At 42.6% G+C, this 25,438-nt stretch overlaps 1 protein-coding gene across 1 annotated transcript in view; it reads left to right on the top strand.

Moving 5' to 3' along the window:
- The window catches only part of LOC136697311 (receptor-type tyrosine-protein phosphatase gamma-like), a 291,083-nt gene that overhangs the window by 205,785 nt on the left and 59,860 nt on the right, over positions 1-25,438 (top strand). The window contains exons 3-4 of the mRNA XM_066672345.1: positions 1,529-1,711; positions 15,352-15,500. Coding sequence (XP_066528442.1) covers positions 1,529-1,711; positions 15,352-15,500 — 332 coding nt within the window. The remainder of the gene's footprint in view (positions 1-1,528; positions 1,712-15,351; positions 15,501-25,438) is intronic.

A 25,438-nucleotide genomic window follows, 5' to 3' on the forward strand; every position in this document is an offset into this window, starting at 1 on the left:
TGTGGCTTTGTTTTTATATATTTTCAGGACCAAAATAAAAGGCCCTACATATTTCCAAGTTCATGGAATCATTGGGTGCAAGGCGGAAACAAAACCCTGGAGGGGGCGCCAGTCATTCACAGGGCGACACACACTCACATGTTCACTCACACACTCACACTTACGGACACTTTTGAGTCACCAATCCACCTACCAACGTGTGTTTTTGGACCATGGGAGGAAACCGGAGCACCTGGAGAAAACCCACGCAGACACAGGGAGAACACAACACACTCCTCACAGACAGTCACCCGGAGGAAACCCACGCAGACACAGGGAGAACACACCACACTCCTCACAGACAGTCACCCTGAGGAGGAAACCCACGCAGACACAGGGAGAACACACCACACTCCTCACAGTCAGTCACACGGAGGAAACCCACGCAGACACAGGGAGAACACACCACACTCCTCACAGACAGTCACCCGGAGGAAACCCACGCAGACACAGGGAGAACACACCACACTCCTCACAGACAGTCACCCGGAGGAAACCCACGCAGACACAGGGAGAACACAGTTAGTATTTTGGACAAACACAGTACGTTGTTGGTTCATTTCTGTAAGTCTTAAAAGGATGGAGAGGTGAAGGGGGGTCGTTATATTCAAATGAGGAAAGGAAAGCATGGGGAGCATCAGTGTGGCGTGAAGCTGGTCTCGATGTGTGCTCTGTTATAAACCTGTCAAAACTTTGACGTTTGTCTGGAATGATAAAAAGCTAATATCAGAGGCAGTTTTCCCCCTGATTGAAACGTCTCAGATTTGAGCTGAAGGGTGACGGCTTAATCGATATGTTTCAAAGTCATATGGCTTTTTGAAGCAGACGAGCAGACAGGCGGGCAGACAGACAGACAGACAGACAGACAGACAGACAGACAGCTTGTCCACTGTTTTGACTGACACTGGAGAATTACAGGAAGCGTATGGGTTCCTTTGTAATTTTTTTTATGTATTTATTTTTTTATTGAGACCAATTATTGTCTTGTCTTGGAGATATATATAGACCTTGGATAGAGGGCAGTTTCTACACGTGTGATAAGTGTTGCACAACAGTATGGAGCGCTCGAGAGCTCTGATGTCTCATGTTTTGTGGGTTAGTTCAGTAGTGAACACTCTCTGCTCGTTGACACTTTTCTAGAGTCTCAGTTTCTTAATGCATTAAAATCACAAGTATTTTTTTTTTATTATTATTATGTTCACTTATAAAATCAACAAACGTCATTTGAACAGGAGAGCCCTCACTTCTGCACACGACTGTAAGGGCTCTTGCCTCCAGGCCTTTCTCAGAGCAAGGTAGATGATGAAAGGATGCAGCGGAGAAAAAGATATAAGAATATAAAAAAGAACACGGACCATGAGATAGAATTCAAAATGACCGGCGCTTATTTATCGTCTGAAAGGGCTTTGATTTCACTGACTGTGTGTGCGGCGCTTTGAGTTTAATTTGATCGAGTGATTATTTATTTTTCTGCATCTTTCTGGTTCAGGTGCATATGGCCCAGAGACGGGGTGGGCGGCGGCCTATCCAGAGTGCCAGGAGAGAAACCAATCACCAATCAATATAGCAGATCAGGACACTAAAATGTCCATGGAGTATCAGGAGCTGACGCTGGACGGGTTTGAGGCGGAGTCGTCCAATAAAACGTCGATGAAGAACACAGGAAAAACAGGTGAGTTAGTCCTAGTGACTGTCTGTCTTTCTCCGGCTCTGTCTCACACTCTCTCTTTCTCTCTCTCTCTCTCTCTCTCTCTCTCTCTCTCTCTCTCTCTCTCTCTCTCTCTCTTGATCTTCCTCAATCTCTTGCTCTCTCTCTCTCTCTCTCATTTTCTTTCCTTTGCTCATTTCTATCTCTCCCCTCTCCATTTGTCTCATTGTCTTTCTCTCTCTCTCTCTCTCTCTTTCTCTTTCTCTCTCTCTCTCTCTCTCTCTCTCTCTCTCTCTCACATTCTTTCTGTCCTTTGCTCATTTCTATCTCTCCCCTCTCCGTTTGTCTCGTTGTCTTTCTCTTTCTCTCTCTCTCTCTCTCTCTCTCGATCTCCCTCAATCTCTCTATGTCAGTCTTTTAAAGATTGATTCAGTGTTTCAAGAGTGGAGATGGGAGGTGGAAAGTGAGTCACCGGTTGTGTGTGTGTGTGTGTGTGTGTGTGTGTGTGTGTGTGTGTGAATGAAGTGAGTCTGTAGTGTGATTTTGCCTTGACAATGTCACCTCAGCTTGACTTCTCTCCCTCTCTCTTTCTTGGACAGACATACAGACAGACAGGCACACACACACACACACACACACACACACACACACACACACACACACACATGAATGTCTTTTCCATAATGTTGGAAGCTGTATGAGAGTGAGATACATGAACCCTAGTCTAACATACATTTTCCCATAACGCTTGGCCAAAGAACATCAGTAAATCTGCTGCACTCTTCTGTTTTTCTTTTGCTGCGTTCCTCTCTCTAAGGGAGGTGCTTAGACATCATCTCAAAATGATAAATCATTGGTGATGTATATAAATGTTCTCAGCACACAATAAAACAGACAGAACCATCAGAACTGAGCCAGGCCTCGTGTGTCAATCACAAGATCGATAGTGGGAGGGACATGAGTTTCCATGTTGTTTGTAACAGTGTTAATGGAAGACATCCAATCACAGTCTGGACCCACCACCACCCCAGACAGGATGAAGAGACTACAGAGAATGGATGGATGGATGGATGGATAGATTAAATAAATAAATAAAATATGTAATACGTAATGGATCATGTTTTGAGCAACACTTTTATCCACAGTCTATAAGCAGTGACACTTATGAATATCAACATCTTATTTGAGTCCTGTGGGCCATGAAACCCAGTTAACACACACATACACACACACACACACACACACACACACACACACACACACACACACACACACATTGCCTCCTCAACATAATCTATGCAGAGTAAGATAAATGGCCTGGTGTTGGCTTATGAATAATAGAGACACACTCTGCTATATATAACATTCAACTGAGAGAGAGAGAGAGAGAGAGAGAGAGAGAGAGAGAGAGAGAGAGAGAGAGAGAGTGTGTGTGTGTGCGTGTGCGTGTGTGTGTGTGTGTGTGTGCTTGGGCATGTGTGCGTGTGTGTGTGTGTGTGTGTGTGTGGTCAGGTTTTTATGGGAAGCCGTTCAGGAAATAATTATAATGTACTTTGTACATATATATTGGTTTATGGAGAAACTACTTGGTTTAATGGCACATACATTGGTTTTAAACTGTTGGTTTGTATATATCGGTTTGTGAGTATATATTGGATTATCAGTTTATACATTGATTTCCTAGCATATATATTGGTTTGTATATATTGGTTTGTTGGTATATATATTGGACTCTCAGTACATACATTGGTTTATTAGCATATACATTGGTTTCTTGGCATATAAATTGGTTTGTGGGTATATATATTGGTTTGTGGGTATATATATTGGTTTGTGGGTATATATATCGGATTACCAGTACATACATTGGTTTTCCAGCGTATATATTGGTTTGTGTATATCGGTTTGTGGGCATATATCGGTTTGTGGGCGCGTATATTGGCTTGTTTATATCGGTTTGTGGGCGCATATATTGGTTTGTGTATATCGGTTTGTGGGCGCGTATATTGGCTTGTTTATATCGGTTTCTGGGCATATATCGGTTTGTGGGCACATATATCGGTTTGTGGGCGCGTATATTGGCTTGTTTATATCGGTTTGTGGGCATATATCGGTTTGTGGGCGCATATATTGGTTTGTGTATATCGGTTTGTGGGCATATATCGGTTTGTGGGCGCATATATTGGTTTGTGTATATCGGTTTGTGGGCGCGTATATTGGCTTGTTTATATCGGTTTCTGGGCATATATCGGTTTGTGGGCACATATATCGGTTTGTGGGCGCATATATTGGCTTGTTTATATCGGTTTGTGGGCATATATCGGTTTGTGGGCGCATATATTGGTTTGTTTATATCGGTTTGTGGGCATATATCGGTTTGTGGGCGCGTATATTGGCTTGTTTATATCGGTTTGTGGGCGCATATATTGGTTTGTGTATATCGGTTTGTGGGCGCGTATATTGGCTTGTTTATATCGGTTTCTGGGCATATATCGGTTTGTGGGCACATATATCGGTTTGTGGGCGCGTATATTGGCTTGTTTATATCGGTTTGTGGGCATATATCGGTTTGTGGGCGCATATATTGGTTTGTGTATATCGGTTTGTGGGCATATATCGGTTTGTGGGCGCATATATTGGTTTGTGTATATCGGTTTGTGGGCGCGTATATTGGCTTGTTTATATCGGTTTCTGGGCATATATCGGTTTGTGGGCACATATATCGGTTTGTGGGCGCATATATTGGCTTGTTTATATCGGTTTGTGGGCATATATCGGTTTGTGGGCGCATATATTGGTTTGTGTATATCGGTTTGTGGGCATATATAGGTTTGTGGGCGCATATATTGGTTTGTGGGCGCGTATATTGGCTTGTGTATATCGGTTTGTGGGCATATATCGGTTTGTGGGCGCATATATTGGTTTGTTTATATCGGTTTGTGGGCATATATCGGTTTGTGGGCGCATATATTGGTTTGTTTATATCGGTTTGTGGGCATATATCGGTTTGTGGGCGCGTATATTGGTTTGTGTATATCGGTTTGTGGGCATATATCGGTTTGTGGGCGCATATATTGGTTTGTGGGCGCGTATATTGGCTTGTGTATATCGGTTTGTGGGCATATATCGGTTTGTGGGCGCATATATTGGTTTGTTTATATCGGTTTGTGGGCATATATCGGTTTGTGGGCGCATATATTGGTTTGTTTATATCGGTTTGTGGGCATATATCGGTTTGTGGGCGCATATATTGGTTTGTGTATATCGGTTTGTGGGCATATATCGGTTTGTGGGCGCATATATTGGTTTGTGGGCGCGTATATTGGCTTGTGTATATCGGTTTGTGGGCATATATCGGTTTGTGGGCGCATATATTGGTTTGTGGGCGCGTATATTGGCTTGTTTATATCGGTTTGTGGGCATATATCGGTTTGTGGGCGCATATATTGGTTTGTTTATATCGGTTTGTGGGCGCATATATTGGTTTGTGTATATCGGTTTGTGGGCATATATCGGTTTGTGGGCGCATATATTGGTTTGTGGGCGCGTATATTGGCTTGTGTATATCGGTTTGTGGGCATATATCGGTTTGTGGGCGCATATATTGGTTTGTGGGCGCGTATATTGGCTTGTTTATATCGGTTTGTGGGCATATATCGGTTTGTGGGCGCATATATTGGTTTGTTTATATCGGTTTGTGGGCATATATCGGTTTGTGGGCGCATATATTGGTTTGTTTATATCGGTTTGTGGGCATATATCGGTTTGTGGGCGCATATATTGGTTTGTGTATATCGGTTTGTGGGCATATATCGGTTTGTGGGCGCATATATTGGTTTGTGGGCGCGTATATTGGCTTGTGTATATCGGTTTGTGGGCATATATCGGTTTGTGGGCGCATATATTGGTTTGTGGGCGCGTATATTGGCTTGTTTATATCGGTTTGTGGGCATATATCGGTTTGTGGGCGCATATATTGGTTTGTTTATATCGGTTTGTGGGCGCATATATTGGTTTGTGTATATCGGTTTGTGGGCATATATCGGTTTGTGGGCGCATATATTGGTTTGTGGGCGCGTATATTGGCTTGTGTATATCGGTTTGTGGGCATATATCGGTTTGTGGGCGCATATATTGGTTTGTGGGCGCGTATATTGGCTTGTTTATATCGGTTTGTGGGCATATATCGGTTTGTGGGCGCATATATTGGTTTGTTTATATCGGTTTGTGGGCGCATATATTGGTTTGTGTATATCGGTTTGTGGGCATATATAGGTTTGTGGGCGCATATATTGGTTTGTGGGCGCGTATATTGGCTTGTGTATATCGGTTTGTGGGCATATATCGGTTTGTGGGCGCATATATTGGTTTGTGGGCGCGTATATTGGCTTGTGTATATCGGTTTGTGGGCATATATCAGTTTGTGGGCGCATATATTGGTTTGTGGGCGCGTATATTGGCTTGTTTATATCGGTTTGTGGGCATATATCGGTTTGTGGGCGCATATATTGGTTTGTTTATATCGGTTTGTGGGCATATATCGGTTTGTGGGCGCATATATTGGTTTGTTTATATCGGTTTGTGGGCATATATATTGGTTTGTGTATATCGGTTTGTGGGCGCGTATTGGTTTGTGGGCGTGTAATTTGGTTTGTTTATATCGGTTTTTGGGCGCATATTTATAGGTTTGTTTATATCGGTTTGTGGGAGCATATATTGGTTTGTTTATACCGGTTTGTGGGCATATATATTGGATTCTGTGCTGCATGGTAGAAATTTGCCGCTCAGTGCTGTTCAGCGAGTAGCCTGTTTTGATTGTGCTGCGCGATTTTAATGAACCTCAGTTTGGACAAACTTTTGACATATTCCAGATAAAACCGAGTGGCCCGGTGACAGAGCTCCGCGATTATAAATACTAAATAAAGGTCATAACAAAGATAACAAAGCTCAGACTAGCCGATTGGATTACGTTCTACAACAATGTGTTTTCTACGACGCTGAAGTTAGCTCCTGATTCGCAGAGCCGCGGTGAACGAAAGGGACTGTTCGATGTGTACATAATGCTGCGCACATTGCTTTTAACGCTTCATGGACTAATGAATAGCGCTAAATACAGGAAGTAACAAACTGTTTACCCTCACAACACACAAAACAAGCCATAAACATGTACGACATCTTTTCTTTGTTCCTTTACTCAATCGACGTTTGGTTTGTTTATATGATACTTCAATTTTAATCTGGAAACATTGCATATTAAGCAATTGTGCACCAAAAAAACAAAATGAATGTGAAACTGAGATTCTGGAGGGAATTTTAAAGTTTTAAAGTATGAAATCATATTGGTTTGTGTATATCGGTTTGTGGGCATATATCGGTTTGTGGGCGCATATATTGGTTTGTTTATATCGGTTTGTGGGCATATATCGGTTTGTGGGCGCATATATTGGTTTGTGTATATCGGTTTGTGGGCATATATCGGTTTGTGGGCGCATATATTGGTTTGTGGGCGCGTATATTGGCTTGTGTATATCGGTTTGTGGGCGCATATATTGGTTTGTGGGCGCGTATATTGGCTTGTGTATATCGGTTTGTGGGCATATATCGGTTTGTGGGCGCATATATTGGTTTGTGGGCGCGTATATTGGCTTGTTTATATCGGTTTGTGGGCATATATCGGTTTGTGGGCGCATATATTGGTTTGTTTATATCGGTTTGTGGGCGCATATATTGGTTTGTGTATATCGGTTTGTGGGCATATATCGGTTTGTGGGCGCATATATTGGTTTGTGGGCGCGTATATTGGCTTGTGTATATCGGTTTGTGGGCATATATCGGTTTGTGGGCGCATATATTGGTTTGTGGGCGCGTATATTGGCTTGTTTATATCGGTTTGTGGGCATATATCGGTTTGTGGGCGCATATATTGGTTTGTTTATATCGGTTTGTGGGCATATATCGGTTTGTGGGCGCATATATTGGTTTGTTTATATCGGTTTGTGGGCATATATCGGTTTGTGGGCGCATATATTGGTTTGTGTATATCGGTTTGTGGGCATATATCGGTTTGTGGGCGCATATATTGGTTTGTGGGCGCGTATATTGGCTTGTGTATATCGGTTTGTGGGCATATATCGGTTTGTGGGCGCATATATTGGTTTGTGGGCGCGTATATTGGCTTGTTTATATCGGTTTGTGGGCATATATCGGTTTGTGGGCGCATATATTGGTTTGTTTATATCGGTTTGTGGGCGCATATATTGGTTTGTGTATATCGGTTTGTGGGCATATATCGGTTTGTGGGCGCATATATTGGTTTGTGGGCGCGTATATTGGCTTGTGTATATCGGTTTGTGGGCATATATCGGTTTGTGGGCGCATATATTGGTTTGTGGGCGCGTATATTGGCTTGTTTATATCGGTTTGTGGGCATATATCGGTTTGTGGGCGCATATATTGGTTTGTTTATATCGGTTTGTGGGCGCATATATTGGTTTGTGTATATCGGTTTGTGGGCATATATAGGTTTGTGGGCGCATATATTGGTTTGTGGGCGCGTATATTGGCTTGTGTATATCGGTTTGTGGGCATATATCGGTTTGTGGGCGCATATATTGGTTTGTGGGCGCGTATATTGGCTTGTGTATATCGGTTTGTGGGCATATATCAGTTTGTGGGCGCATATATTGGTTTGTGGGCGCGTATATTGGCTTGTTTATATCGGTTTGTGGGCATATATCGGTTTGTGGGCGCATATATTGGTTTGTTTATATCGGTTTGTGGGCATATATCGGTTTGTGGGCGCATATATTGGTTTGTTTATATCGGTTTGTGGGCGCGTATTGGTTTGTGGGCGTGTAATTTGGTTTGTTTATATCGGTTTTTGGGCGCATATTTATAGGTTTGTTTATATCGGTTTGTGGGAGCATATATTGGTTTGTTTATACCGGTTTGTGGGCATATATATTGGATTCTGTGCTGCATGGTAGAAATTTGCCGCTCAGTGCTGTTCAGCGAGTAGCCTGTTTTGATTGTGCTGCGCGATTTTAATGAACCTCAGTTTGGACAAACTTTTGACATATTCCAGATAAAACCGAGTGGCCCGGTGACCGAGCTCCGCGATTATAAATACTAAATAAAGGTCATAACAAAGATAACAAAGCTCAGACTAGCCGATTGGATTACGTTCTACAACAATGTGTTTTCTACGACGCTGAAGTTAGCTCCTGATTCGCAGAGCCGCGGTGAACGAAAGGGACTGTTCGATGTGTACATAATGCTGCGCACATTGCTTTTAACGCTTCATGGACTAATGAATAGCGCTAAATACAGGAAGTAACAAACTGTTTACCCTCACAACACACAAAACAAGCCATAAACATGTACGACATCTTTTCTTTGTTCCTTTACTCAATCGACGTTTGGTTTGTTTATATGATACTTCAATTTTAATCTGGAAACATTGCATATTAAGCAATTGTGCACCAAAAAAACAAAATGAATGTGAAACTGAGATTCTGGAGGGAATTTTAAAGTTTTAAAGTATGAAATCATTTCGGTCGGGCCAGGCTAAATCCATGTTTTCCTTACAGGGGGAAATTGTCCTAGGATGTGTAGTTGTGCTGGCCCAAAGTGATTAAGAACCTCACAGTCCCTCCAGAAACTCAGCCTCATATTTTTTATTATTTTTTTATTTTTTTGTACATAATTGCTCAATATGCCATATTTAAACATGTGTTTAACATACCTACTATTTATTTGTTTTATAATGTATAAAAATTCTTTAAAGTATTTTAAACTGCAGAGACCTTTAGTATTAAATAAACAAAATAATTGTCAATTGTGTAAAAGAACAAATAAAAGATGTCGTACATGTTTATGGCTTGTTTTGTGTGTTGTGAGGGTAAACAGTTTGTTACTTCCTGTATTTAGCGCTATTCATTAGTCCATGAAGCGTTAAAAGCAATGTGCGCAGCATTATGTACACATCGAACAGTCCCTTTCGTTCACCGCGGCTCTGCGAATCAGGAGCTAACTTCAGCGTCGTAGAAAACACATTGTTGTAGAACGGAATCCAATCGGCTAGTCTGAGCTTTGTTATCTTTGTTATGACCTTTATTTAGTATTTATAATCGCGGAGCTCGGTCACCGGGCCACTCGGTTTTATCTGGAATATGTCAAAAGTTTGTCCAAACTGAGGTTCATTAAAATCGCGCAGCACAATCAAAACAGGCTACTCGCTGAACAGCACTGAGCGGCAAATTTCTACCATGCAGCACAGAATCCAATATATATGCCCACAAACCGGTATAAACAAACCAATATATGCTCCCACAAACCGATATAAACAAACCTATAAATATGCGCCCAAAAACCGATATAAACAAACCAAATTACACGCCCACAAACCAATACGCGCCCACAAACCAATATATGCCCACAAACCGATATACACAAACCAATATATATGCCCACAAACCGATATAAACAAACCAATATATGCGCCCACAAACCGATATATGCCCACAAACCGATATAAACAAACCAATATATGCGCCCACAAACCGATATATGCCCACAAACCGATATAAACAAGCCAATATACGCGCCCACAAACCAATATATGCGCCCACAAACCGATATATGCCCACAAACCGATATACACAAGCCAATATACGCGCCCACAAACCAATATATGCGCCCACAAACCTATATATGCCCACAAACCGATATACACAAACCAATATATGCGCCCACAAACCGATATATGCCCACAAACCGATATAAACAAACCAATATATGCGCCCACAAACCGATATATGCCCACAAACCGATATAAACAAGCCAATATACGCGCCCACAAACCAATATATGCGCCCACAAACCGATATATGCCCACAAACCGATATACACAAGCCAATATACGCGCCCACAAACCAATATATGCGCCCACAAACCGATATATGCCCACAAACCGATATACACAAACCAATATATGCGCCCACAAACCGATATAAACAAACCAATATATGCGCCCACAAACCGATATATGCCCACAAACCGATATAAACAAGCCAATATACGCGCCCACAAACCAATATATGCGCCCACAAACCGATATATGCCCACAAACCGATATACACAAGCCAATATACGCGCCCACAAACCAATATATGCGCCCACAAACCGATATATGCCCACAAACCGATATACACAAACCAATATATGCGCCCACAAACCGATATATGCCCACAAACCGATATAAACAAACCAATATATGCGCCCACAAACCGATATATGCCCACAAACCGATATAAACAAACCAATATATGCGCCCACAAACCGATATATGCCCACAAACCGATATAAACAAACCAATATATGCGCCCACAAACCGATATATGCCCACAAACCGATATAAACAAGCCAATATACGCGCCCACAAACCAATATATGCGCCCACAAACTGATATATGCCCACAAACCGATATACACAAGCCAATATACGCGCCCACAAACCAATATATGCGCCCACAAACCTATATATGCCCACAAACCGATATACACAAACCAATATATGCGCCCACAAACCGATATATGCCCACAAACCGATATAAACAAGCCAATATATGCGCCCACAAACCGATATATGTGCCCACAAACCGATATATGCCCAGAAACCGATATAAACAAGCCAATATACGCGCCCACAAACCGATATAAACAAACCAATATATGCGCCCACAAACCGATATATGCCCACAAACCGATATACACAAACCAATATATGCGCCCACAAACCGATATATGCCCACAAACCGATATAAACAAGCCAATATACGCGCCCACAAACCGATATATGTGCCCACAAACCGATATATGCCCAGAAACCGATATAAACAAGCCAATATACGCGCCCACAAACCGATATACACAAACCAATATATGCGCCCACAAACCGATATAAACAAGCCAATATACGCGCCCACAAACCGATATATGCCCACAAACCGATATACACAAACCAATATATACGCTGGAAAACCAATGTATGTACTGGTAATCCGATATATATACCCACAAACCAATATATATACCCACAAACCAATATATATACCCACAAACCAATTTATATGCCAAGAAACCAATGTATATGCTAATAAACCAATGTATGTACTGAGAGTCCAATATATATACCAACAAACCAATACATACAAACCAATATATATGCTAGGAAATCAATGTATAAACTGATAATCCAATATATACTCACAAACCGATATATACAAACCAACAGTTTAAAACCAATGTATGTGCCATTAAACCAAGTAGTTTCTCCATAAACCAATATATATGTACAAAGTACATTATAATTATTTCCTGAACGGCTTCCCATAGGTTTTGCACTCCCCACTTTATAAAGCAAAACTCACCATCGCACACTTCCTGCAGGCTTTAACTCTCACCTCTGGCCCTCCTACCTTCAGCCTGGTCATCATCAGAGGAAAGGTGTGTGTGTGTGTGTGTGTGTGTGTGTGTGTGTGTGTGTGTGTGTGTGTGTGTATGTTTGGATAAATAAAACTTTAAAGTTAAATTCATGAGTTCCTGGAGCCTTGAAGGGGAAAATTAGCATTGATCAAGGATTCCTGCCCAGGTTTCTGTGTTTTCAAATCACTCTTCAAGGTCCTAAAGGCTTCGCCACTTTAAATCTTAATAGTTTCTTAACGGAGCTGAATAGCAGAGCCAGGTTAATCATTAAATCACTCAACATTAATCTGAGAAAACATTGAAAGCATAAAGCATTAGTTTGTTGAAAAACCTAAGTTACTTTGAACAAATCTTCTTCTTTGTTTTGAGCTTTGATGCTAATGATGCTAACAAACACTGGAAGTCAGTAGTCACCTAATTAGCCTTCCTGTATTCATACGTTCACTGAAACTTAATTATCATCACATTACAGATCCCTGTTTCCTTTACTCTTCTGGCCTCTTTGGGAGGCTGAAATCAGGGGTGTGTTGAGGTGTTTCCTGGAAAGAAAAGGATGTCTCCAGTTTATTCAGAAGTGCTTTCTTGTTTTTCAACTATTTGTTGCAGATCTGTTTCTGAGACTGCGTCCTAAAACACGCCGACCGGTCTAATCCGCCTCAACTGAGACCTGGACGCGGTGTGAGTTTGTGCACATGTGTTTATGGAGGCTGTTTGAGTGACTGCTGGTTTTCCAGTGTGTGTATGTTGTTAGTAACAGTAGACATGTAACTCTAGCTCTAAAAAAATCAAGATTTGGAGTCCAGACACATCTCGGCCAATCACCCAAAACTGAGGCAAGTGGAAAAATCACGTAAATCAGATTTTTTCGCCAAACTGTTCCTTTAAAGAGAACTTGAACATGAGCTCACTCAGAGAAGGCCCAGTGTCTTAAATGGAGCACGATGCAGTGTTAACTTCACCTCAAGTCTGAAACACTCTTTAAATCAGGGCCGTGATTATTATTCAGTTTAAAGTCACAGATGTAATATGTGCAGCGTTTAAATGGTAATGGAATCTAGAGGCAGTTTTAAGGCCACGTTTTTGTATTTGGGTGCATGTCTTTTGTGTGTGTGTGTGTGTGTGTGTGTGTGTGTGTGTGTGTGTGTGTGTGTGTGTGATTACCTGATTCATTTGCAGAATAATGTAGATTGATGTATTATATTATAATTGTTGTGTACGACACAGCTCTGATGAATTGGAGTGATGTGCAGGGTGTGAAAGAAGGAGTGAGTGCTGTTGCTTTCTCTTATTCCTGATCTGAAAGCTAATGTGTCTGTGTGTGTGTTTATGTGTGTGTGTGTGTGTGTGTGTGTGTGTGTGTGTGTGTGTGTGTGCATGTGTGTGTTTGTGTGTGTGTGTGTTTGTGTGTGTGTGTGTTTGTGTGCGCGAGTGCGTGCTTTGGTGCTCTTGGCACCGTCAGATGACTCAGCATAGCTAAGGTAGCAAGGTCTCTCTCTCTCTCTCTCTCTCTCTCTCTCTCTCTCTCTTGATAAAACAGGGATAGAAATCTCTGTGAATCAAATGGGAGTGAAGCCAGTCCTGCAGTTCAATCAGAACAAGGAAGACAAAGAAGACACATCTATTTAGGGTCAATGTGTTTAATTAGTGAAGAGCATTTTACTGGAGGCCAATTGAACCCAAGTGTGTGAGAGAGAGAGGGGGGAGGAGAAAGAGAGAGAGAGAGAGAGAGAGAGAGAGAGAGAGAGAACAAGCGAGAGAGAGGGAGAGAGAGAGCAAGCAAGAGAGAGAAAGAGCAAGCGTGAGAGAGAGAGAACAAGCTGGAGAGAGAGAGAACAAGCTGGAGAGAGAGAGAGAGAAAGAGCCAGCGAGAGAGTGAGAGAGAGAGTTAGAGTGAGAGAGAGAGAGCAAGAGAGAGAGAGAGAGAGAGAGAGAGAGAGAAAGAGATAGAGAGAGAGGGCGAGAGCAAGCAAGAGAGAGAGGGCGAGAGCAAGCAAGAGAGAGAGAGAGAGAAAGAGCCAGCGAGAGAGTGAGAGAGAGAGTTAGAGTGAGAGAGAGAGAGAGCAAGAGAGAGAGAGAGAGAGAGAGAGAGAGAGAGAAAGAGATAGAGAGAGAGGGCGAGAGCAAGCAAGAGAGAGAGAGAGAGAAAGAGCCAGCGAGAGAGTGAGAGAGAGAGTTAGAGTGAGAGAGAGAGAGAGCAAGAGAGAGAGAGAGAGTTAGAGTGAGAGAGAGAGAGCGAGAGAGAGAGAGAGAGAGTTAGAGTGAGAGAGAGAGAGAGCAAGAGAGAGAGAGAGAGAGAGAGAGTTAGAGTGAGAGAGAGAGAGCGAGAGAGAGAAAGAGTGAGAGAGAGAGAAAGAGATAGAGAGAGAGGGCGAGAGCAAGCAAGAGAGAGAGAGAGAGAGAGAGAGAGAGAGAGAGAGAGCGAGAGAGAGAGAAAATGTTTTCAGATCTAGAATCACAAGTGATGACAAAAGTTGAGAAAAGCAATTTGAGGCCCGGAGAAGGAGAGTTAGCGCTGTGAGGGTTTCTTAAAGGCCAGTTGAAACAGGAGAAAAAGGCCTAGTGTAATATTAAACCCCTCTAGAAAAAGAAAAAAAAGAAATACCAAATAAAACCTAAATATCCAGACATCCTTCATTTCAGCCCTAACACTCATTTCTGACTGTTTCCAAAGCCTTGTCTTATGTACCCAGCTTTGTAAAGCTAAACAAACTGAGCCAGCAGCCCGTTCCTCTCTTTATCTCCCAGCCACAAACACACTGCTCTTCCATCAGTTCCACAAACTGCAACTGTGCTCTGCCTCCGACACAAATCCTCCTGGAAAACAAACAACAAATCCAGAAGGACATGAATGTCTTTTTTAAAACAAATTATTTAGAACGTATTTTTGTGTTGGTTATTATGTCACTTTATGGGTAATATATTATTGCTTTGATATAAATAGAGACATTTATTACAGGTTTAAAATTTATTTATTTATTTATTGTTTTTAAAAATGTATAACATTTGTTATTTTTGTGTAATATTTAGCACTGACATTTAACCACTTTTTAATAATTTGTTTAAGTTGGTTTAAAGTATCTCGTTGTTTATGTATTATTTCTTATATATGACTACATTATTCATTCTCTCTCTCTCTCTCTCTCTCTCTCTCTCTCTCTCTCTCTCTCTCTCTCTCTCAGTGGCCATCCTGCTGAAGGACGATTACTTTGTGCGGGGTGCTGGTTTGCCGGGTCGTTTTAAAGCAGAGAAGGTGGAGTTCCACTGGGGTCAGAGCAACGGTTCCGACGGCTCTGAGCACAGCATCAACGGCAGGAGGTTCCCTGTGGAGGTGAGACACCTCTTCATCTCTCCACAGTCTGGGCTTTTTACACCATCTGGGCAGAGCCAGAAAACATCAAACTCCTCTCCAGGGTCACTGGAACACTTCTGTGGGAGTGAAACAGCAGAATCAAACGTGCTACACCATTACCTCTTTCATTAACACTACTAGAGTGGCCACATAGGTCAGTGAGACCTTCTGAGATTGACATGCTTAATACCACCCCCTCCCCGTTTAAGCACTTTCGTACCTGCTCTAACAAACCTTGGACAACTGTTGGAGAAGCTTCTGATATGAGCTGGAAATGTAGACATGTGTGGGTTGCTCTGTTGTTTCCTATATAGTAGGAACTAACTTTCCTAACTTTATCTGTTCATATAAGAGAATGAGGGATTAGTCTTGAGTCTGGTTGGTGTTTTTAATGGACTGATATTACCTATTATAGTATACCAATGTGTTTATTGAGTGACATATCTCATTACCTGATGGTGTGCTGAATCTGGAGGTATAGCTGTAATGCTGTCAAAATACTGTCAAAGCTGACAGCACAATCAGACAAAACACAAAGCTATGCAAGCGTGGACAGGCATTAATGGAGGACTGAATGGTGACCAAAGACTTAGGCGAGATCAGCTTTAAAGTTCAGCTTTGTTCAGGGACAGGGGTTCCAGAAGTTTAGCTTTAACCACATGGAACATTTTTTGAAGTTTACACTTTATTCCTGGAAGTTCATCACTGACCATAAGCAACATGTTTAGAAGTTCACTTTGACCACAGGCAGCAATTCTAGCTATAAACAATGGTGAGAACTACATATACAGTGGAACCTATACTAACTTTCCAAGATACGAACCGAGCATTTGAATATTTTCTGCCTCCAGCAATGAACCACGACTCTAGAAACGAACCCAAGCCTCCGCCGAGCCGGCGGCTGGAAATGGCCACTGACCCCAATAGGCGAGTCTCTCAGCATCCAGACTTGAGTGAGTTAAGCCGTATCTACGCTTTGTCTCCCCATATTCACCCTCCTACTCTCCGTTATTCCACCCCACCCCCCACCTCCCGTCATACAGCCAGTGCCTGTGTCCTCCAGCCAGTCGTCACGTCTTCAAGGTAGCGATGTGTAACCACTTACAACTTTATTATTTCTCTTTTATTACTGTTTCCACTGTATTTCTCTTTTATTTTTAGTAACACTACATGTATTTTTTTACTAATTTGAGAGTGTTGTAAACATATATCAGTGCAAAGAGGGTGACTTTCGGGGTGGGGGCTAGAACACATTAATTGCTTTTCCATTATTTTAAATGGGGAAAATTGACTCGAGAAACGAACTTTTCCACTTACGAACCGGGTCACGGAACGGATCAAGTTCGTAAGTAGAGGTTCCACATATAAAACTGAAAGCAAGACTCCTGGATTTTCAATATGTAGCGTAAGTGAGTCTAGAAGTTCAGCACTGAAAATAGGCCAGTTTTTTGAACTTCGTATTTACATTTATTTCTATAAGTTCAGTCGTAGCCACTGATGGAGATCTAGAACTACAGCATTAACCAGAGATGGCATTTCCTCAAGTTCATTTCAGTTGAAATCACAAGCCTTTATCGAGTTAGCGGAACAGGACATTAGGAATCCTGGGCGGGGAGAAATGGGAAAAAGAGAAGGAGGGAGAGTGGCTGCGGATGAGTGGCGGAGTGGTAGGGAGGGCGTTCCTGTATCGATTAAACGGCACATTATGTAGAGCCAGTCTCTCTTGGGGCTGACCGGCGGCACGTCCGTCTCCCCCTGATTTATCGTTATGGCGGCCTGGCAGCTTTTACACACAATAACAGCTCCTTTTATCACCCCCTTCAAACATGCAAGCGCTCCTCTCGCCCGGCTGCCAAGCCCGGCCCGGCTTTCACTCTTAAGTGGAATGGGTGCCATTGGGTTTCATTGTCTCAGTTTTATTAGCACCCCCCCCCACCCAGCCGTTAGTGAATGAGCCGGAGGGGGGCGGGGGGCGGCTACAGCGCCGATTCCCACTTATCGGCAGTTAGGTGATGTCATCGTGCCACAAATCACATTACGGCGGGACGGCTTCGGTGCTAAAGTTTAATGTCGTCCACAGGGAACGCCCCGGGACGCTTAACACACATTCAGAGGGCACATGCTTCCCGTGATTGAAAGAACAAATATATGTCTTTCATCAGAAAGAAGGTTTTATAAGATTTCCTTTGATCATGTTTAAAAAAGAATAAACAGGGCGCAGTAGAGCACCCACAGTGTGACTCCTGTTTAGAACCTTGGTTTCAGCTCAGAATTTAATCCTGATCCTAACCCTAGTCCAGATCTTAATCATATTTTGAACACAAGTTGAACGTTGTTACCAAACCTACTGGGAGCTGTCTAAATAAAATTAAACCCACAACTGTATAATTGAACATCTGGAACAGAAGTATGTTGATTTCTTTCAGTGTAGCATGCTTTGTTTGTTATGCTTCAATATTCCAGATGTTCCCACAACTTGAGAGAGCATAGAGTACAGTTAATACATTTATTTAAAAGCGCAAATCACATTTACTCAAGTGAAAGAGGTGTCCCACACTATGTGGGGGTTGTGGGGTGTGGGGGGGTAGTTCTGGTTTTGTACATGTGATAGAGGTGTAGCAAGAATTTTTCCATCAATGCTGTTTGATATTATATATGAAGCACTAGTTTTCTAGACAAAGATTATCCATACACCACGTCTAACCAGAGAATCCCCATCCACAATGCTCTTTTATTACAGGTTTTTTCTGTGTGTCTCTGAAACATTACAGCTCTTTGTGAGTGTATTTCAGAGAAGAGCAGCCTTGCAACAGAGAGGAGGAGAAACACACGGCTTTGCTCTGACTTTGATTAGTCTGGTCTGTTGAACTGTGAAAATCCGCGGTCTGTGGGATTGATTATCCGAGTCTGCCACGCTACGTCTATCGGTAGAGCCAAGAGCCAAGAGAATGCAGATGAGCTCCCTCTCTCTCTCTCTCTCTCTCTCTCTCTCTATGTTCATATTGGTACACACTCTTATCTCCAGCCAGAGAGAGAGAGAGAAATAGAATTCTTGGAATTCTGAGAAAGAGATGGAATGTATGAAGGAAGAACGACTAAGAATGGAGAAAGAAAGCAAAATCTAGAGATGAGAGGAAGAAAGAGTGGAGGAAAGGGAAAATACGCAGAAAAATGGAGAAAAAAAGTGGGCGTAGTTAAAAATAAGGGCTGGAGAAATGTAAAAAATTACAACCACAAGCACATGCAGAAGAGATGTGGCAGAACCAGAGAAAGCAGAGTGGAAGAGTGTAGGAGAGTGTAGAACCAGGAGATTCCTGGATTAAACGTGCAGGAATGAACAAGTGTGGCTCCCCGGGTTAAAGCGCCTGCTTTCACCTGCGTGCTGCGTGATTAACACTGCGGCTAATGAGCCTGATTGAAGCCGAGGGCCAATTAAAGATGTCAGTGGCGTTCTCAGTGGGACGCAGACACTTGTTGTGCCTCTCGAATCCATCAGCAGGACTCGGCCCTGTAGCTCAGCCACCATCACCACCTCAAAAACACACCATACACTGAAAAAAAGATCCCAGCCCATGGCCAGGGGGTGTGTCCCTCGCTGCTGAAGTGCACTTCACATGATTAAGGAGATGCAAAGTGCCAGCAGAGGGTTCATTAAACTGAATTAATTATACTAATTAGGACTTTTGAAGAATTATCGAACGACTCTGTGCTGAGAAAATGACTGGTGGCTGTGGATTTTTTTCTTTTTTCTTTATTTTGCCTCTGCTTACTTAACTCTTTAATGATAGGGAGGTTTTTCTGAGATTTTCTGAGGAGAATGATGGTTTCTCATTGGTTGTAGACTCAAATGGTTTAGGTACAGATTGGTTAGAATGCCCATCAGATCCTCACAGCAATGTTCATACATCTCCCCAGTCTCCTTGCTGTACAGATGCAGACCAAATCTCTGTTAAAGCATCAATTGATTCTCCATAACTCCAGAGCCTAGAGTTCCACTGCTGTATGTCTCAATGGTGGGGGTCTAATACACTTCAAGCTAATGCTTGTCATTGATCATAGTGACCTTAAGCTCATGTGCGCCAGTTCATCTCTTGTGTCTCTGTGGAAATGATACAAGCTGCATTCATAATGTGAATGCCAAGTGTCGTGATTATTAGGGGTACAAATAGGTTTTGAAGCATTTTGGTGTAATGTATAATTGTGATTCAAAGCTCAAACATTCATTCATCAAAAAAATCACCTACAAACAAAGTAGTTTGCAAATGGTGAGTGAGAAGTATTTATTGGTCAGTGGATTTGTTATGGGCTCAATTAGGTAAAAGTGCTGTAAAATCATGTGCATCGCTTTGTTCTTGGGGATAATACTCTATCCAAAAGTATGTGTGAGTTTTGTTTTAGATGATTTGAAGATGGTGTGGCACGGTGGCGCAGCAGGTAGGTGTCGCAGTCACACAGCTCCAGTGACCTGGAGGTTGTGGGTTCGAGTCCCGCTCCGGGTGACTGTCTGTGAGGAGTGTGGTGTGTTCTCCCTGTGTCCGTGTGGGTTTCCTCCGGGTGACTGTCTGTGAGGAGTGTGGTGTGTTCTCCCTGTGTCTGTGTGGGTTTCCTCCGGGTGACTGTCTGTGAGGAGTGTGGTGTGTTCTCCCTGTATCTGCATGGGTTTCACCCGGGTGACTGTCTGTGAGGAGTGTGGTGTGTTCTCTCTGTGTCTGCGTGGGTTTCCTCCGGGTGCTCTGGTTTCCTCCCACAGTCCAAAAACACACGTTGGTAGGTGAATTGGTCACTCAAATGTGTCCGTAGGTGTGAGTGAGTGTGTGTGTGTTGCCCTGTGAAGGACTGGCGCCCCCTCCAGGGTGTATTCCTGCCTTGCACCCAATGATTCCAGGTAGGCTCTGGACCTACCGCGACCCTGAACTGGAGAAGGGTTACAGATAATGAATGAATAAAGATGGTGTTTTCAATGTTCAAGGTTGTAAACATAGTGTATTAAAACTTAAATGTAACTTTTTTTAAAATCGTTGAATTACAATTGTTCTTTTTAATATTACGCTTAAAACTGTAAAAAGTAAAATAAAAATATAAATTACAGTTATATGTTACAAAGATGCTTTCAATCTCATTTGTACACGTAATACATGCTGTGAGAAGTGTAAAGAGGAGTTATCCAGTCATTATATGTGGTAAGCAGTAAAAGCCGTTACGACTGTGGTCATTAAAGCCAAAGTAGCACCTAGAAAATACTGAAAAACACTATTTTTTGTCATGCATCAGCAGTCTTTCCTGAAAGTGTTTTAGCAGTACTTTTGACTGCTGGAGACATTGTCATACAGTTAAAGTGTGCTACTTTTTTCTGATGAGTAAAAATAGGTCTATTTCTTTTCCGGCTGGTTTTACTGCTCTGTGGAATATGGAAAACAACTGTAGATGATGGGCACCCACTTCACAAACAGATCCCTTTGCACAACAGATTAGCAGCAACAGAAGTTTAGATTAAGTTAGTTTCTGCAGAGTGGAGACCAAAAGCTTAGTTAATTAAAGCAGCCCCCTTGAGGGCCTCTGTATTTAGGGTGACTCCACTGCTCTTTGGAGTCACTAGTGGCCCTTGACTCCAGTTTGAAGGCGGAGTGTTGTGTCTCATCAGTGTTTTGGATCTGGGCTTGTACTTATTTGTGCTGTAGCTATGCTTAGCTGTTAGTTTGTGTTTAAAGATTGAGAGGTGGCCCAAAGGTGGCATAATTAAGGTGTCCCCCCTCTGTAGAGCCTCGGGCCCTTTTGAGTGACACCTTTGCTGCCACAGATCCCTCTAAGGAGCGGGCACTGGTGGCCCTTGACTTCAGTTTGAAAGCTGGCTGTTGTGTATGATCGTGATTGAAAGGGAGATGCTCTCAGGCACTCCCCTGTCCTTCACGCCGACCCTTCGGGCACTTTAAGCTGTCCAAGTCGACCGTAGTAGTGGACAAAAGGAGCGAGAGGAGTGCTGTTCACATCCTCAACAACAGGCTTTCTGTCACTCAGCGTGGATTGTGTGGATGTGCCTTTGACAAATGGTGTGGATTTGTGTGTTTTTCTGACGAGGATTACAGTGAGGTTGTATTTAATTCTATATGAATTAGCACAGTATATAAACCGCTAATGAGCAGAACATTCATTGTCTGTAACAGTTTATACAATTCAGGGTCGCGGTGGGTCCAAAGCCTACTCAGAATCACTGAGTTTAAGGCGTCAGTCCTTCGCAGGGCGACACACACTCGCACATTCACTCACATACTCACACCTAGGGACCATTTTGAGTAGCCAATCCACATACCGACGTGTGTTTTTGGACCATGGGAGGGAGCACCCATGCGGAGAACACACCAAACTCCTCACAGTCACCCGGAAGGGGACTTGGAGCTGTCGCGTCACCCTTTTGTATCATTAAACATGATTTCAGCTGCAGAATTATACTTGGCCTTCATTGCTGCATGTGGCTCATTGACCTTTACATACAGAGATTCTCTATAAACCCTGAATCTTTCGGTGTGGGACACTTAATACAATCCCTGCAACCACTTATTGCTCTTAAAGTGTTGTATTATTCACTGATGCATTATATGGCAAAACGATGACCCTCAGCTTATCCGTTCTCATAAAGCACTGAGGTGATTTTATATCCAAACACAATAACATCACCTATTTCAGAGGTTTTTTTAGTATTTCAGGATGAGTCTACAGCATTGTGGGTGAATTTTAATGCGCTTGAGAATGTGAGATCTGAGCAATAGGAGTTTATTTTCCTCAAAACAAACAATCAAGCAAAAAAGAACTAACATTGGAATTAAAACAAATAACGTTATTACAGTATGTAGAGATATCTTCTGTGTGAATGCGTTGGTTTAACTCTTTCCAAATCTCTCCTCGTTGCAGTCCAACATTATTTGAAATCTTCAAAACTTAGCTTTACCTAAAATGAAATCCAGGGTGCTGTTGGTTTAACAAATCCATATGATCCAGAAGAACATCTGGAAACAAACCTTCTTCTTCACTCACTCACAACTCATCTACTATTTTTATTTTTAAAAATGTCCTTTAAGTATTTTTGTATTTATTGTGATTATAATTCATTCATTCATTATCTGTAAGCGCTTATCCAGTTCAGGATAAGCCAGGTAGGTTCTTATCCAGTGGGTCCAGAGCCTACCTGGAATCATTGGGCGCAAGGCGGGAATACACCCTGGAGGGGGCGCCAGTCCTTCACAGGGCAACACAGACACACACACTCACACATTCACTCACACACTCACACCTACGGACACTTTTGAGTCACCAATCCACCTGCCAACGTGTGTTTTTAGACTGTGGGAGGAAACCGGAGCACCCGGAGGAAACCCACGCAGATACAGAGAGAACACACCACACTCATCACAGACAGTCACCCGGAGCAGGAATCGGACCCACAACCTCCAGGTCCCTGGAGCTTTGTGACTGCGACACCTACCTGCTGCGCCACCGTGCCGCCCTTGATTATATTTTAATATTTAATATAAATAAGATCATACAGGCTTTTTTGTGAAGATACATTATTTGAAATAATAACAATAATCTTTGTTCATAAGAATTTTACACAGAATTCACACCCCACTGCTTTCTGTTGTGATTTCCTCTTCACGCCATGCTCCTTTGGAATTGGGTACACAGTATATTTGTTTGTGGAGCGCCATAATTGTTTCCTAGTCATTGACTTCAGGTGGTGTGCTTCAGGGGTCTATTCTAGGCCCAATGGGGAATTGCACAGCACCAAACATAAGCTTTGAAGAGATGGTTATAGGGAGAATGAAGAGAAAACCCTCTGATCAAGCACGTGAGGAGGTTTATAAGCTGCCTTTGAAAGGCTTGATGTTGTGTGATCTCTGTCGGTGGAATGATGAAGAAGATGTAAAAGACTGTATCAGTCAGATTCTCCCTCAAGCACCTTGCCACACACATCCTAAGAGCTGCCTGAGGTACAGAGAGAGGGAGAGTGGGTGGATGAGTAATATAAGCTGTGACAGATGTCTATAAAGTGACACTTTAGCAGACGTGAATTACTACAAAGTAACGCAAAAGGGGGGAAATCTACTGGGAGAGAGCAAACGAGTGCAAGGGAAAGAGAACAAGAGTCAGTGACAGAGTAGTCTTGAATCAGACTACTGTTACATTAAGCAATCTAACCTTGCCCCTACCCCCAGATGTCTAGGGTGTTGTTGTTTCTGCACTGAACAATCACTGATACCTTGTATTTACACTCACTGTACATTTTATCTGCTCCATCGGCCATACAGGAGCACTCTGTAGCTCAATAATTACTTTACAATGGTCAGGACCAGCACAGAGCAGGTGATTTGGGTGGTGGATTATTCTCAGTGCTGCAGTGACACTGACGTAGTGGTGGTGTGTTTTTGTGTGTTGTGCTAGTACGGGTGGATCAGACACAGCATGGCAGCTAGAGTTTGGATTACAAGTACACATGTGATAAATAGGGATGGCACAATACCACTTTTTTTTAGGTCCGATACCGATACCGATATTTTACATTTGGGTACCTGCCGATACCGATACTAATCCGATTTTTTTAAAAGAATTATTGCTTTGAAAAAAATGTTTTCCAGCACCGTTTGTTGATGCAAAACAGTTTTCTTCTTAGCATTCGAGGCCTTAATAAATTCCGTGTACTCCTTTCCGTGGCGTTTCTGTTTAATCATGTTCCCAACACTGCTACCACCTCATGAGACAGTAGCATTACACAAATTACACTCGGCGGTCTTGCTGTTTTCTTCGTTGACTGTGAAGTAACTCCACACTGCTGACGTGTTTACAGGCCTCTCACAACAGTCGCTCTATCACGTGATGCCTGCCGGTCCTATGCGAAAGTGCTGTATTGGATTACGGCATGTTGCAAATTTCACCCACAAAAAAATGTTTTTTATATATTTAATGGATCGGATTGCATGTTTTGTCCCTTTCCGATATCCGATCCAGCAATTTTGGCCAGAATCGGACCGATACCGATACTGAATATCGGATCGGCACATCTCTAGTGATAAATGATATGACCAAATACTATTCTGGAAAGGTTCTACACTACCCGTTGGAACATTGTTGTGATGATTTGATTGTATTAATCTAGGAGAGCAATAGTGAAGTCCATTACTGATTTAGGATGATCGCAGAAGCTCATGCCTATTCCTTTAAATGTTTTGGGTGGAGCACAATTACATCACTTTATACCCCTCTAGCCAGTGCTTGGCATTGGGCATGGTGACCTTGGGCTCCCTTTCTATCGGTCAGTGCTTGCCTGTGGAGATTGTATGAGCTGTGTTTGCTCAATTGAGCACCTGGGCAATGAATGAATGCTTAAACTACACAAATCACTTGAAATGAACAGAATTTCCGATCTTTCAACAAGTGACCTGTGAGAAATAATGAAGTAAAATGTAGGGAAATGTGTTTAAGGCGTATTCGCCATAGGGGACCTAGTAGGGTTAAACAGAAGTGGGAACCTCTTTAGCACAAGCTGTAATAAGATGGCCCCCTGGTGCCTCAGCGGTATATTAGAAGCACTCTTCTGCACCGTTAAAGACAGGACGCCTGTTTTATTCCATAATCCGTCAGCAATGCTGGCTGGATGCAGCAGCAGGCACCCTTTCTCTCACCCTCGCCTTATAAATACACATGAGGCAGCCTGGGCTATGCGTGAGATTTGCTGCAAAATGCCATTCTCATTTTCCTTAGTCGTCTGGATGAATGATTTATGATTTACAAGGCTTGCCATTTAGTAATTGTTCTCTAATAAGGCTCCTGAATGGTGTGATTAAGTGCGGGCCTGCTGAGCCCCGTCCCGCTGCTTAAACTGTAAATGGCTGGTTAATATGCTGAACACATCGTGCTAGGCGCAGCGT

This window comes from Hoplias malabaricus, chromosome 5 (genome assembly GCF_029633855.1).
Source record: "Hoplias malabaricus isolate fHopMal1 chromosome 5, fHopMal1.hap1, whole genome shotgun sequence".
Taxonomy (NCBI): domain Eukaryota; kingdom Metazoa; phylum Chordata; class Actinopteri; order Characiformes; family Erythrinidae; genus Hoplias; species Hoplias malabaricus.